Below are 14870 nucleotides of genomic sequence, written 5' to 3' on the forward strand. Positions count from 1 at the left end.
ATCGAGCTCGCAACGTTTGAGCTAATGACACAAGACTTTTGGTTACTGGCACCGTCTCTTCTGAGTTAATGAGCTGAACCAACGGATTTCAGTACATCTTCAGTGTTCATCATTGAGAAAACATCATAATTTCATAATTTAATTGCATACCCATATGAACTACTTTCTTACAATCACTTTTAAAAGAAATGCACGTAGCACAGGTCACACAAACCGACAGGTCAAAGTAGTAATTTTAAAAATGCAGACTTTTACCTGAACAGTATAATTAACATTCTCTTGAAGACTGGCGATTTTGTAATTGGTTCCTGGTGTGGATTCATTATGTGCAGCTTCGCCATGTCCTGTTTCCCAATACGTTACAACGTAATGATCTAAAATTCCATTTAGGAACTCTGGTATTACCCATTCGACGTGTATGGTATATAGGTGAGATGTTAATGTCACATCCCTGGGCATAGATGGCACTGTAAATCAAGTTATGTAAACTTGTAAGTAAATAATCATTAATGCGACATAGGAGAATGTGTTGCTTCTGAGGGAAAGATCATTCGCTTCAAAGAAATATCACAGTTGTCACGTTCATCTGCTTTAATAGCGCACATAGTTCAAAGCATTATTTTACAACGTTGTTAATTGATACAGTGATGCCTGCAATATGATGGGAATGTCAGCTAACAAATTCATAACATTGTTCTTATAAGATATAGTGTGATTAATTGATAAAAATACACTACTTGAGGTTGAACAGCAATATTAATGACTAGGGTTTGAAATATAGAGCATCTATGTATGAAGTAATTAGGTAAATATCCTTGGATGTCGAGACTTTATTACCTAAACGTCTACAGTAAGGATGAGAATTTAAATTTCACCTAAATAAATTAGTGCCTGATTAGTAACCTTACATCTAACACTGTGGGTGTACACATTTTGTAGATACATTTAGTTATCATGAGACAGATGTGTACTGAATGTAATTGAAATTGATGCAGTTGTTTTTTGATATCAGATACACAGACACACAGAAGGGGGGGGGGGGGGCTAAGACATACATACATACATACATACATACATACATACATACATACATACATACATACATACATACAGACAGACAGACAGACAGACAGACAGACAGACATACAGACAGACAGACATATGCAAACAGACAATGTTTACACCATATTATTTCGCATTTGAAGTATATCCCAAAACAATATTGGATTATTTACGAAGTCTTTGATTATGTAATTTTGGTATGGTTATTTATGTTGATAGAATGTTTACTAAAACCTAATATATTCTTCGTTTTCCCTTAGCGACGACTGGTATCAAGATTTGTTTGCAATGAAAAAAACGCTTCAGAGAAAGTAGGACAGACAGGTATACAGCCATCCATCTTCATAACATAATCTTCCCTTTAAGCCTAACATGGTAGGTAAAAATAATATAGCAATCAAAACATGGCCATCAAACTATGTCCGTGTGAAAACATTAGGAAACCAATTACTCTACTCTTACCACCTTGAGCTGTCCTTATTACTGCTGGTGCTGAACGCCATGGACTTGCAGCATTACTGTTGTTGAACCTAACTTCCACATCATATTCTGTGTACGGTCTTAATCCAGTTATCGTAAAGGATCTAGCAGTGACATCTCTTTCTGCACTGTACTCATAATCATCACCGCTGTTTATCTCCCGATGTCTGATTTCAAAGTTATCGATGTGGTTACATTTGATGTTTTCAGGGAGAGGCATCTGTAAATGACAGTATTATAACGAATGAGCGGACAATTAAAAGAACATTGTCACTAGTTAATATGAATCTCACCGATATGAGAAAAGATATAATAATTTCTATTTCAATTACATCATGTTGCTGGAGTTGTATTCGTTGTGTGTATATGCCTAATGAAAGTAATTGCTATTTCATTCCTTTGCCTTTTAATGTATTTAATTTTGACCCCCCAGACATTTCTGCATGACTGTTTGTTTTAAACTAAATAACTTTGGAGGTTAATATTAAAAGTAATAATATAAAAAAGATCCACCCTCCCTCCCTCCCTAACCCCTCCCCCCAGTCCCTACCCCTCCCTCCCACCCTCCCTCTCCCCTCTGTCTGTCTGTCTGTCTGTCTTTCTCTCTCTCTCGCTCTCTCTCCACTCTTCTTTCACTCACTCACTCACTCACTCACTCACTCACTCACTCACTCACTCACTCACTCACTCACTCACTCACTCACTCACTCACTCACTCACTCAGCCAGTCCCTCACTCCCACCCCAACTCACTCACTCGTTCGCTCACACACTCGCTCACTCACTCACTCACTCACTCACTCACTCACTCACTCACTCACTCACTCACTCACTCACTCACTCACTCACTCACTCACTCACTCACTCACTCACTCACTCACTCACTCACTCATACACTCACTCACTCACTCACTCACTCACTCACTCACTCACTCACTCACTCACTCACTCACTCACTCACTCACTCACTCAATCAATCAATCATTCACTCACTCACTCACTCACTCACTCACTCACTCACCTCGATATATATCCTGATTATCGTAGGTTGCAATGAGGTAGCGTTTAGTATTACTGGTCCTTGCTCTGGAACTGCAAAAGTAAGTTTAAAAATAATTATCTGTAAGAGCCTTTAATCTCACAAATATGGGCAGGATTAATAAAATCATTGCAATTATGCAACTTATACATGGGCATCATTGCATAACATTTTATCTTTCAATAGTTAATGTGTGTATTTCAACTATATTTCCGCTATTATTACCTCCTGTAAGGGTACGGGTAGGGTATTAAAGGGGGAATGTGTGTCTTTGTGTCTGTCTGTCTGTCTGTCTGTCTGTCTGTCTGTCTGTCTGTCTGTCTGTCTGCGTCATCATTTTCTAAAAATCGGCTGGTTCAATTGTAATGAAATTTGGGATATATAATTTTTAGGTTAATAGCTAGACCTGATTAGGTTTTGAGCCAGATCTGTTAATGTTTAATTAGAGAAATTTGCATATTAAAGAAATCAACTAATTACGCAATATCTTAAGACTGCATACTTCGATTTCAATATAATTTAGTATATTCGTTAAACATAACAACATACATTTGTCCTATAAATTCGTTGATGTATCTTACAGCGTTGATGAATAATTTGCATAATTAATTATTTTTGGTAATTAGGCTATATCTTAAGAATGAATACTTCAAATTCAACATAATTTAGTACATACGTTAACCATAAGAAAACACATATGTCCTATCAACTTTGTTGATGCACAGTACAGTGTTAATGAATAAGTTGCATAATTAATGATTTTCGGTAATTAGGCTATATCTTAAGAATACATACTTCAATTCCAATATAATTCAGTACACACGTTAACCACAACAATCACATATGTCCTGTAAAGCTTGTTGGTGTACCTTTCAGTGTTAATGAATAATTTGCATAATTAATGATTCTTGGTAATTAGGCTATATCTTATGACTGCATACTTCAATTTCAATACAATTCAGTGCATACATTAACCATAACAAATTGTGTATATCCTATAAAGTTAGTTGATTTACCATACAGTGTTAATGAATAATTTGCATAATTAATGATTTTCGGTAATTAGGCTATATCTCAAGACTGCATACTTCCTTTTCAATACAATTTAGTACATATGTTAACCATAACAAAGTGGATATGTCCTATAAAATCTTTTATATAGCTTAGTTTTAATGAAAAATTTGCATAATTAACGATTTTAGGTAACCAGTTGTATCTTAAAAATGCAAGCTTCAAATTTCGTATAATATGATACGTACATCAACCATAATAATACGCACCTGTCCTATGAAGTTTGTTGCTACAACTTTTTCCTTTGCTGAGTATTTTGAATAATGAACGATAGTCAGTAATTAAGCAGTATCATACACTCTTACATACATTAACCTAAGAAAGCACGCTTGTCCAAAAAACAAAGCCTGTTACCATAGTCTTTTTAGTTTAATGAGTTATTTGCATAATTAGTGATTAGTGATGCAATTCAATGGCGTACGTACGGGGCATAACAATTTCGTGTCTTGCTTATGTACGTTCGTTCTACGTTACTACATTGCTTTTCGTATCAAGAACTCTTGTACACCCTTCTAAAGCACCAGTCATCCCATACGCTCTATTTTGGATTTCTATTTCCCTTCCTGGAAGGAAATTTCGAAGCTTTTTCCTAACCGAGCACATTGTCAAGACCCTTGACGTTGACAGCATATCTGCATGACAATGCCAACTAGTGATGAACAAGCTTCGGTAAGTGAATATTCTACTGTTGACTCAGAAGAAGACTACCAAGACAACGAACAGTGCACTTCATTAAATCAAAATCTGTATGAGTCGCGCCTTACCAGGACTGCCATCAAAAGATTTGATAGCATCCCGAGAGCTAACTGGGTTACAGAACTTCGTGAAAAAACGAAAAGTGATATCGATGAAATTCACCTGTTACGTAATGATCTATTTAAATTAGCACGACAAATCTCCATTTGTCCAGATGGTGTGCTTGCACGTAGACTCAATCGAAAAAATGCAAAGGTCACTGTCACTGAGAAGCTGTTGGAGGACTGCTACAACATCTGTAGATTTCTTGATGAAGAAAACCCGACAATCATTACCTCCTTGTTGAAACAAGGACAAACTACTTCAAGTCAAACAATGCATCTTACATATGCTGAAAGTGGAGATGATGCTGAACCTCATCAAGTTTTAGATATTGACTTTGAAAACACCAGTATGAGAGACAATGTGGCATCCATAATGGCTCAACTACTTGCATTGAAACAGCAACATGACAACGAATTCAGTGAACTGCGTAAAGAACTAGACCTCCTGAAAAAGTCGTCCAGTAAAGTCAAAGCAGAAATGGAAAACACTAAATGTGCGATGTCCGCCATGGCGAAAACTATCGACACTATCCGAGGCGAAACCCAGGCGTTCGAAGCAAACTCCAAATCTCAACTGAAACTATTAAACCAACAAGTTAAGGTGATTCAAACTGATCTAGGAAGTCAATCTACTCTGCATGACCATATTTCATCCAAACTGAAAGGTTTAGACAAGAAGATAAATAAACGCGTTTCTAGTCAACCAGCTGATGATGTACTTAATTTGAGTGACACCACCAAGTCACCACCTAACCAGTCGACCTCAGTTCCAGCTGCTGATCTACAAACACATCCGATTCCTCAACCTTACAGCAAAGAGAACCAAATTGCCTCTACTCCAAATAATGCCATTGAATCAAATTCACATGTGATATCAGTGTTTTCGGGTGAAAACCCCGCTTCTGCACGTCCGAATGATAGTAAATCTCGTGACTCACAAATATCGTCTACTCCATCCCAGAGTACAAATAAACTATCATACGCATCATGCCTTGCAAGCCATATTGCTGTAAATCCACAGTGTACTTCAAGTTCCGTCCCTGATTCCGTCAATAGACACTCGCCAAATCTGATCGCGGAACCGATTTCAAAATCAAAAACGCAACGCGACATTTTCAACCCGTCATCCGACGCTTCAAACTCTAAAACACCCGCTGTTCTACATGAAACAAATCAAAATCTGCCTACCCCAAACTCTTCCCGTATTCACTCGGACTTCGAATTTGAAGGAGTTAATCAAAGACAACGAACTCAGAGAATGTATATAGGAGGCATTAAGGTAGGCACCACTCGTGATCAAATCGAGAGACACTTGTCTAAAAACAATATACATGCCACAATGATACGAATTATTGCTAGTAAACGAAAGGGAGCTGTAGCGGCTAAAATCAATGTACCGTCGCGCTTTGTAAGCCAACTTCTCGCCGAATGTTTTTGGCCACCAAACGTTTCCTGTAGAGTGTGGTTAGGGGAACATAGATTTTCGGAGCAAATGAAATTAAGAAATGCTCAACACGAACGCCAAGAGCAAATGACTGTCAATGAAGATGACTAAAAAGCAATTTCGTGCTTTTTTGTTGCTTTTAATTACAACTTTAATGACTTCTTCTACACCCGACAATGAGAAAAATCTACGACTTGGCTGTTGGAATGTATGTGGAGTGATGTCCACAGTACCGTACTTAACCAAGCTCCTTCCGGAAATTGATATTCTTGCAATTACAGAACACTGGCTTTTTCCACACTCAATGCATTTTCTGAACTCTATCGACTTGAACTTTACATCGTTTGGCGTCTATGATAGAGCTTTGGAGATAAATCCTGCCGATTTCTCCTTACGTGGCCAAGGGGGTGTGGCATTCTTAATCAGGAAGTCTCTCACATCGACTATTGATTATCTCGATTTCGATGATGACCGTGTTATCGGACTCAAAATCAATTACATGCATAGAAATTATGAAACTAAATGCATCTTTGTTTTTGCAGTATATTTGCCACCTGTTAATTATACTGTTGACTCTTACACTGAATATATTAACTTCTTAGAAGATCTTCATTCAACTTATTCACCTATGGGTGATGTCATCATTCTCGGTGATTTTAACGCTAACCTATTCGGGCCTCGTCACCATGGAACCCCAGTCTCGACTAGAGAAAGGGCAATCGGACACTTTATACATTCTTGTGATCTAATTCCGGCAAATTTGCTGAACTTATGCACAGGCCCAATCGAAACTTTCAGTGCCTACAGCGGACAAAGTAAGTCAACTTTAGATTCGATTCTGATCCCACGTCACCTCGTTTTTACGCTAAAATCGTGTAAAGTCTTATATGACTCTGCCTTGAACCTCTCAGATCACTATCCAGTTATTTGTGACTTGAATCTCGAAATCTCACACACTCGGACCTCTTTACCACAGAAATCTCGCTTAAAGTGGTCGAAGCTTGACATTAACTCAATAAAAGAGTCGTACACTAGATCGTTGTCAGATAAATTAAAGACAATTTCACTAGAAAATGAAATACTCTCATGCCCGGCTGATATAGATCAATATACAAGCACACTCATAAAGATTCTCCGTGATACGGCATCTGAAACCATCCCTTCATCCAAATTCAAACCGTTTCTAAAACCCTACTGGAAAGATGTTCGGTCTCTTCATAAGAAATCTTTAGCACTTCGGAATAAGTGGATCTCGGCCGGTAGGCCAAGAGGATTACAACACGAGTCTTTTCGCAACTATAAAGAAGCAAAACGCAATTTCAGAAAAGAACTGAGACAACGACAACGTAAAGCAGAATGTGAAAAATTTGATTTCATTGAAAACGCTATCGAACTTGACCAATCTCTATTCTGGCGGAATGTAAATATTCGTAGAAAAAATACGTGTAACAGCTTTCCTGTCCTAAAAACAGACGGCGAAACAATTTCCAATCATACTTGTGTTGTCAACACTTTTGCGGACTACTTCAAACAACTCTATGAACCACTAGAAGACAATTCATTTGTAAGTTCGTTCAGAGTCCAAATCGACGAAGAACTTGACAACCTCTCAGCTTCTAGCCACGATAACGCTGAAACAATTCTGTCTCGACCACTCTCTATAGAAGATATCTCACGTGCTATAGGAAAACTGAAACGTGGAAAAGCAGGAGGGCCAGACTCCATCACATACGAACACATTATTTTCGGAGGCCCCTTTCTTATGGACGCATTAGTTAATTTATTTAATGCATTGATTAATGTTGAATACATTCCTTCATCATTCAAATCTGCATACCTTGTTCCAATTTTCAAGGGTGGTAACAAAAATCGTTTTGATCCCGCAAACTACAGGGGCATCACACTGCTACCGACTCTGCAAAAACTCTTTGAAATGTGCATTTCGCATCGCCTACAACCATGGCTCTGTGACAAAAATTTACCACATCCCCTACAAGCCGGCTATCAACCTGGTCAGAGTAATATCACCACAGCATTCTGCATTCAAGAGACAATTCTTCATCACGTTGAAAGAGGTAGCAAGGTATTTATGTGTAGTCTTGACCTTCAAAAAGCTTTTGACTCGATTTGGTGGAATGGTTTATTTCACAAACTGTACACTTTGGGCATCAACGCAAAACTTTGGAGATTATTGAAAAACATGTTTCACGGACAAAAATGTCAAATCGCCATAGACACGTATACGTCTGAGGAATATCGACTATTTCAAGGTGTACGACAAGGAAGTATCCTTTCTACAACTCTATTCCTAATTTATGCAAATGACCTCCTCGTTGAACTCGAGAACAGTAGATTTGGATGTTACATCGATTCGCTATTTCTTGGTGCGCCTGCGTTAGCAGATGACATCTCAATATTAGCACCAACTCGCTCTACATGTCAAAAAATGTTGAACATTGTATGCAATTACTGCTCGACATGGAGACTGAAGCTCTCAGCCACAAAATGTAGATTACTCGTTTTCGGTGAAACAACACGAGAACGTGAACGCTCGCGCCAACATCGAAACTTGTCTCTGAACAACTGTCCTCTCACTGAAGTAGATTCAATTACAATCGTCGGCATGCAATTTACAAATAATTTATCGTCGATGGAACGTACACTCTCTGTTTGTAAGAAAGCCAGGTGTCTGATAAATTCGTTACGCAGTGTTGGTATTGGACCTTACGGTCTCAATCCAATCGTCAGTACAGAAGTCTGGAAACGCATGTGTCTTCCTGCAGCCTTTCATACTTGTGAACTTTGGACTCCCAATGAAACTGAACTTCTAATGCTTGAACGTTGTCAGAGATATGCTGCCAAAACCATTCAAGGTTTTCCCTCCAAAACTCCGACTGATTTAGCTCTAAGCGCAGTAGGTTTGATACCAATTGAGGCATACATTGACAATTGTAAATTGCGTTTTTTTGGAACTCTATGTAACTGTGATAATTTCTCAGTAAGAAAACATGTATTCTTACAACGACTTTTTGAATTTAAGTTTTCATCTGTAAAGAAACGCTTAGGCTTTATACCTGATATTATGAACATTCTTTTGAAATACGGATTACTTTGCTTCTTAGACGAGTTCTGTGCAACTGGTTATTTTCCGCCTAAATTCCTTTGGAAAATTATTGTAAAAGATGCTATATATGAGAAAGAGTGCAATCTTTGGAGAGATAGAATTGCAACTAGAGATGAACTACAGCTCTTCTCTCAGTTACATAAACATATATTGCCGTTTCATTTATATTCCTACTCACGCAAATTCCCTAAATACAAGTCAACTGTTTACAAAATCATGAAAGTTCTTGCCACTCCATGCAATATAAAATGCTCCAAATGTGAAGACGTTGCTGATAACCTTCTCATTCATCTAACAACGTCATGTCGCCAAACTTCCACTGCTAGAGACTATTTCTGGACAAGTCTCTTCAATGAACTCAATGTAGACTTTTCTGTGGCTTTATTCAACCTAGATGAGTTTGATTTCATTGTCAGAATTTTAGGAGATGTCTTTTGCAACGACAATCTCCTCATTAACACAGAACTACTTCAAGATATCATCTTAAAGTTTATGCATATGTGCCTGGACATTTAGAAACGAACCCTACGCCATGTTTATTTGAAACATGAATATTGCAATTAGTTTTCTGTAATTATTTATACTTTTCCTCTTTGATCTGATTTGATAGTTTTTTGCTTTATTGTTGTGTAACTCTTCTCTTTTTTGAGGAGGAATAAAGGAACAACAACAACAACAACAACTCCCACCCCAACTCACTCACTCGTTCGCTCACACACTCGCTCACTCACTCACTCACTCACTCACTCACTCACTCACTCACTCACTCACTCACTCACTCACTCACTCACTCACTCACTCACTCACTCACTCACTCACTCACTCACTCACTCACTCATACACTCACTCACTCACTCACTCACTCACTCACTCACTCACTCACTCACTCACTCACTCACTCACTCACTCACTCACTCAATCAATCAATCATTCACTCACTCACTCACTCACTCACTCACTCACTCACCTCGATATATATCCTGATTATCGTAGGTTGCAATGAGGTAGCGTTTAGTATTACTGGTCCTTGCTCTGGAACTGCAAAAGTAAGTTTAAAAATAATTATCTGTAAGAGCCTTTAATCTCACAAATATGGGCAGGATTAATAAAATCATTGCAATTATGCAACTTATACATGGGCATCATTGCATAACATTTTATCTTTCAATAGTTAATGTGTGTATTTCAACTATATTTCCGCTATTATTACCTCCTGTAAGGGTACGGGTAGGGTATTAAAGGGGGAATGTGTGTCTTTGTGTCTGTCTGTCTGTCTGTCTGTCTGTCTGTCTGTCTGTCTGTCTGTCTGTCTGCGTCATCATTTTCTAAAAATCGGCTGGTTCAATTGTAATGAAATTTGGGATATATAATTTTTAGGTTAATAGCTAGACCTGATTAGGTTTTGAGCCAGATCTGTTAATGTTTAATTAGAGAAATTTGCATATTAAAGAAATCAACTAATTACGCAATATCTTAAGACTGCATACTTCGATTTCAATATAATTTAGTATATTCGTTAAACATAACAACATACATTTGTCCTATAAATTCGTTGATGTATCTTACAGCGTTGATGAATAATTTGCATAATTAATTATTTTTGGTAATTAGGCTATATCTTAAGAATGAATACTTCAAATTCAACATAATTTAGTACATACGTTAACCATAAGAAAACACATATGTCCTATCAACTTTGTTGATGCACAGTACAGTGTTAATGAATAAGTTGCATAATTAATGATTTTCGGTAATTAGGCTATATCTTAAGAATACATACTTCAATTCCAATATAATTCAGTACACACGTTAACCACAACAATCACATATGTCCTGTAAAGCTTGTTGGTGTACCTTTCAGTGTTAATGAATAATTTGCATAATTAATGATTCTTGGTAATTAGGCTATATCTTATGACTGCATACTTCAATTTCAATACAATTCAGTGCATACATTAACCATAACAAATTGTGTATATCCTATAAAGTTAGTTGATTTACCATACAGTGTTAATGAATAATTTGCATAATTAATGATTTTCGGTAATTAGGCTATATCTCAAGACTGCATACTTCCTTTTCAATACAATTTAGTACATATGTTAACCATAACAAAGTGGATATGTCCTATAAAATCTTTTATATAGCTTAGTTTTAATGAAAAATTTGCATAATTAACGATTTTAGGTAACCAGTTGTATCTTAAAAATGCAAGCTTCAAATTTCGTATAATATGATACGTACATCAACCATAATAATACGCACCTGTCCTATGAAGTTTGTTGCTACAACTTTTTCCTTTGATGAGTATTTTGAATAATGAACGATAGTCAGTAATTAAGCAGTATCATACACTCTTACATACATTAACCTAAGAAAGCACGCTTGTCCAAAAAACAAAGCCTGTTACCATAGTCTTTTTAGTTTAATGAGTTATTTGCATAATTAGTGATTCCTTTACGCATCCAGTTTAAATCTGGTTGAGTTATGCATTACACGTTGATTTTTAAGCCAGTCAGTCCAATTGACATATATCGAGAAACAAGGTCACATGGATATGTCTCATACGTTAATATAAGTCACCTTTGTGTCATATATGAATGAAATTGGACAATGCTAGCCTGAGAAATAACATTATATAGCCAGACACATGCACGGATTGACACACGAACATCATACACTATTAGAGATTGATTGCATGAAGCATGTGTTATATTTCCCCTATTTCAGTCAATAGCTTTTAAAACATGTCTTCGTCGAAGACATACACCCCAACATTACGACACAGTAATTCATGTTCTGATTGTTTAATGACAAGTATAATAGTAATTGACGAAGGTATAAAACAATGACATGTCCATATTGGAACTAGTTTAGGTGATATTGCCAGATTTGCTTAAAATAAGACCAAGCACACCAGAGTTGTGCATGTAGACTGTGACCATTTTCGGTTATTTGACCTTGAAGACAGAGGTTAAGGTCAAACGTCGCAAGGCAAATCTACCCACACCTTTTCCAATATGATTCATTAGGATTTGACGTTGCTATGATTGTGCAATGTTCAATACATCTATGACACATAGTTTCATACAGTATGCATGACGCCTTATTTTCAAAATTTCATAATTATGTGTATACTCACCATCACACAAAGTCATCTTTGTCGTAAATGTGTCTTTGCTTCCCTCTCCCCTTGGTCCTGGTCTCTTGACAGTCACTGTGAAATCATAACTAGTTGACCACTGTAATCCAGAAATGGTTGTACTGTAACTTGTGTTACTAGGGTCTATTACGGTGATATTTTGATGCAATGTCCAGTTGATATATGCCGTTTCTTTATAATACACCCTGTAAAGGTCTACTGGTCCATCACCAATGTCAGTTGATTCATTCCATTTCTGCCAGGTAATAGTTGCTTGAGTAGCTTCAACCTTCACAGTTATGGCATTGGTTGATGCAAATCTCGGTAGTTCTATAGAAAGACAGTTATTATATAAATCATATTAGTGCTTGCGCGGCTTCAACTGTTACACGTTGCGAATTACGTAATGGAAAATAAGGAGTCTTAAAATTAAAGTAATTGAAGCATTCGGTTGACATTTTCTAGTAAGTGACAAAATATTTACTTTGACAAAACTTATATTTAGCAATGTGTTGTACTTTGTGTTCTTTTACATATGCATTTGTTACATCCAAATAAATTTGTTACATATCAGGGGACAATATTACACACCAGGTATGATGTATTCAAGCTTTCATTATACAGAAGAAAGATATACTATTTCAAAATGTTCCTGGTGCATTTGTTTATGTATTCATTAATATAATCAAACATACCTTTGGTCTCAATGGTATGTATCACACTATAATTTCCATGCCCGGCACCAGTAACTGCTGCAATCTGTTAAATTAAGATACATATCAATATCGAATATGTACAAACTTTATATATTGTTTGATTTTATATATATATATATATATATATATATATATATATATATATATATATATATATATATATATACACGCGTTGTTATGACCTAGAACGATCAAAGTATATATTCCGTATTTTATGTACTGAATGGTATATATATAATCACATTGAGGAAAGAAAAACTGACACGTCTCCTGACCCGTCAACTGGTCGATTCCGTGTGGTAGTCCCACATATTGTATAAATTTAATCGAATGGATATATACAATCACACTGTCAATATTTGAAAATGCAAATTTGCGGAATTGAACTTCACACTACAACTTTAAAGAACATTACCTGAACACTATAGTTAGTATTGTCTTGGAGATTAACTATAATGTACATATCTGTTGTTGTATTTTCAACCATTGGATTGTCTTCATCGCCTGTTCCCCAATACCTAACGACGTAATGATCCAAAATGCCATTTACGAACTCAGGTGTTGTCCAACCAATTTCTATGATATTGGACAACGCGGCCGTCAATGTCACATTCCTAGGACTAGATGGCGCTGTAATAATGATATCAAAGTTAGAATCATTACATTCTCTCTTCATATATGATATTTATATTACTCAAGGCAATGAGTTTATTTTCTTGCTATCAATTTTATCAAATTGACAGCCATGACTTGCATAGGTTTTTTTCCTTCCGGAAGGAAGGAGGTACTTTAGGGGTGGAAACTTATGTATGTATGTATGTATGTATGTATGTATGTATGTATGTATGTATGTATGTATGTATGTGTGTGTGTGTGTGTGTTTGTTTGTGTATCTGTCTGTGTCATCGTTTTCTCCATAACGGCTGGCTCAATTCAAACGAAGTTCTGCAATGGCAAGAACTCATTGGGGTTTGGTAAACATCCCGTGAATATTAAAGAGCAATTTTGGTAATTAATGGTTTTCGGTAATTAGGTTATATCTCAAGAATGCACGCTTCAAATTCATTAAAACTTGGTACATACATTTGCGATATCAAAACGCATCTGTCATGAAAATATAATCGATTTAGCTTTTAGTTTTAATAAGTTATTGAGGCCACACAAAAGAAAGTTGTTGTTTCTGGTCAGGAAATATTGCCTAAAGTGGTGTGACGATGCAATTTTTTTTGTTAATTGTTCATGATTAGTTGTGAAGTTTTCTTCCCTGAAATAGTAATTAATATAGGGAGAATTACTATGTGTTTTTTCTTGGATATGCAGTCTGCATTGGTTGGACAAACACAATGTTTACAATGTTATGTGGGTTTGAATTTCGTTTATTATTCGCAGGTTTTGTTTTTTGTGTGCATATCCCGCGTATGTAGGGGATCGCAGAAGCCGAAGTGAAGTTGAGGATGGCAAGCTTTCCAGTGCTGAGAATATAGGAGGTGAGCATTTGAACAACATGTCTGACAACTAACTTTCATTCACTATACAAAAAGTCATATTTGACCATGTCTTTCCACCGGGTAAATCATGGGCAGAGGATGTGTAAAGTGATGAGTATGAGACGAAGTTCCACCTTTGACTTAATTTACCCCTGGTGATCTCTAACACGGGGGTTGTAGACAGTCAAAAGTGATACTACGTCTTGTACTACCCCTGGACAGAGATGGAGGTTAGGTGGGTCACAGGTAGGAAAAAGGTTTGGTAAAGGTGATTAAATGTGACTTTTCGTATAGTGGAAAATCACAAATATAGAGCTAAAATTCTTGCGTAAATTCCTATGTAAGAATTTCAGCTCTATATCTGTTATTTTATTCTTGCATAAATCATGAAATTGCAAAACTATACCCTTACGGAAGGCATTCAGTTTAAATCTGGTTATTACATGAAATATGAACTTTTATACAATTTTTAGTTTGATGAGACTGTCGAGATTTTAGTGATAGGT

General features: G+C 36.5%; 1 protein-coding gene across 2 annotated transcripts in view; it reads right to left on the minus strand.

Annotated features, from left to right (window-relative positions):
* Nucleotides 1–14870, minus strand: part of LOC144436302 (receptor-type tyrosine-protein phosphatase mu-like) — a 142264-nt gene that overhangs the window by 123362 nt on the left and 4032 nt on the right. For both annotated transcript variants that reach the window (XM_078125054.1, XM_078125055.1), the window contains exons 4-9: nucleotides 13293–13507; nucleotides 12857–12920; nucleotides 12162–12491; nucleotides 9987–10057; nucleotides 1525–1762; nucleotides 256–467 (exon numbers count right to left, since the gene is read on the minus strand). In XM_078125054.1, coding sequence (XP_077981180.1) covers nucleotides 256–467; nucleotides 1525–1762; nucleotides 9987–10057; nucleotides 12162–12491; nucleotides 12857–12920; nucleotides 13293–13507 — 1130 coding nt within the window. The remainder of the gene's footprint in view (nucleotides 1–255; nucleotides 468–1524; nucleotides 1763–9986; nucleotides 10058–12161; nucleotides 12492–12856; nucleotides 12921–13292; nucleotides 13508–14870) is intronic.

This window comes from Glandiceps talaboti, chromosome 6 (genome assembly GCF_964340395.1).
Source record: "Glandiceps talaboti chromosome 6, keGlaTala1.1, whole genome shotgun sequence".
Taxonomy (NCBI): Eukaryota; Metazoa; Hemichordata; class Enteropneusta; family Spengelidae; genus Glandiceps; species Glandiceps talaboti.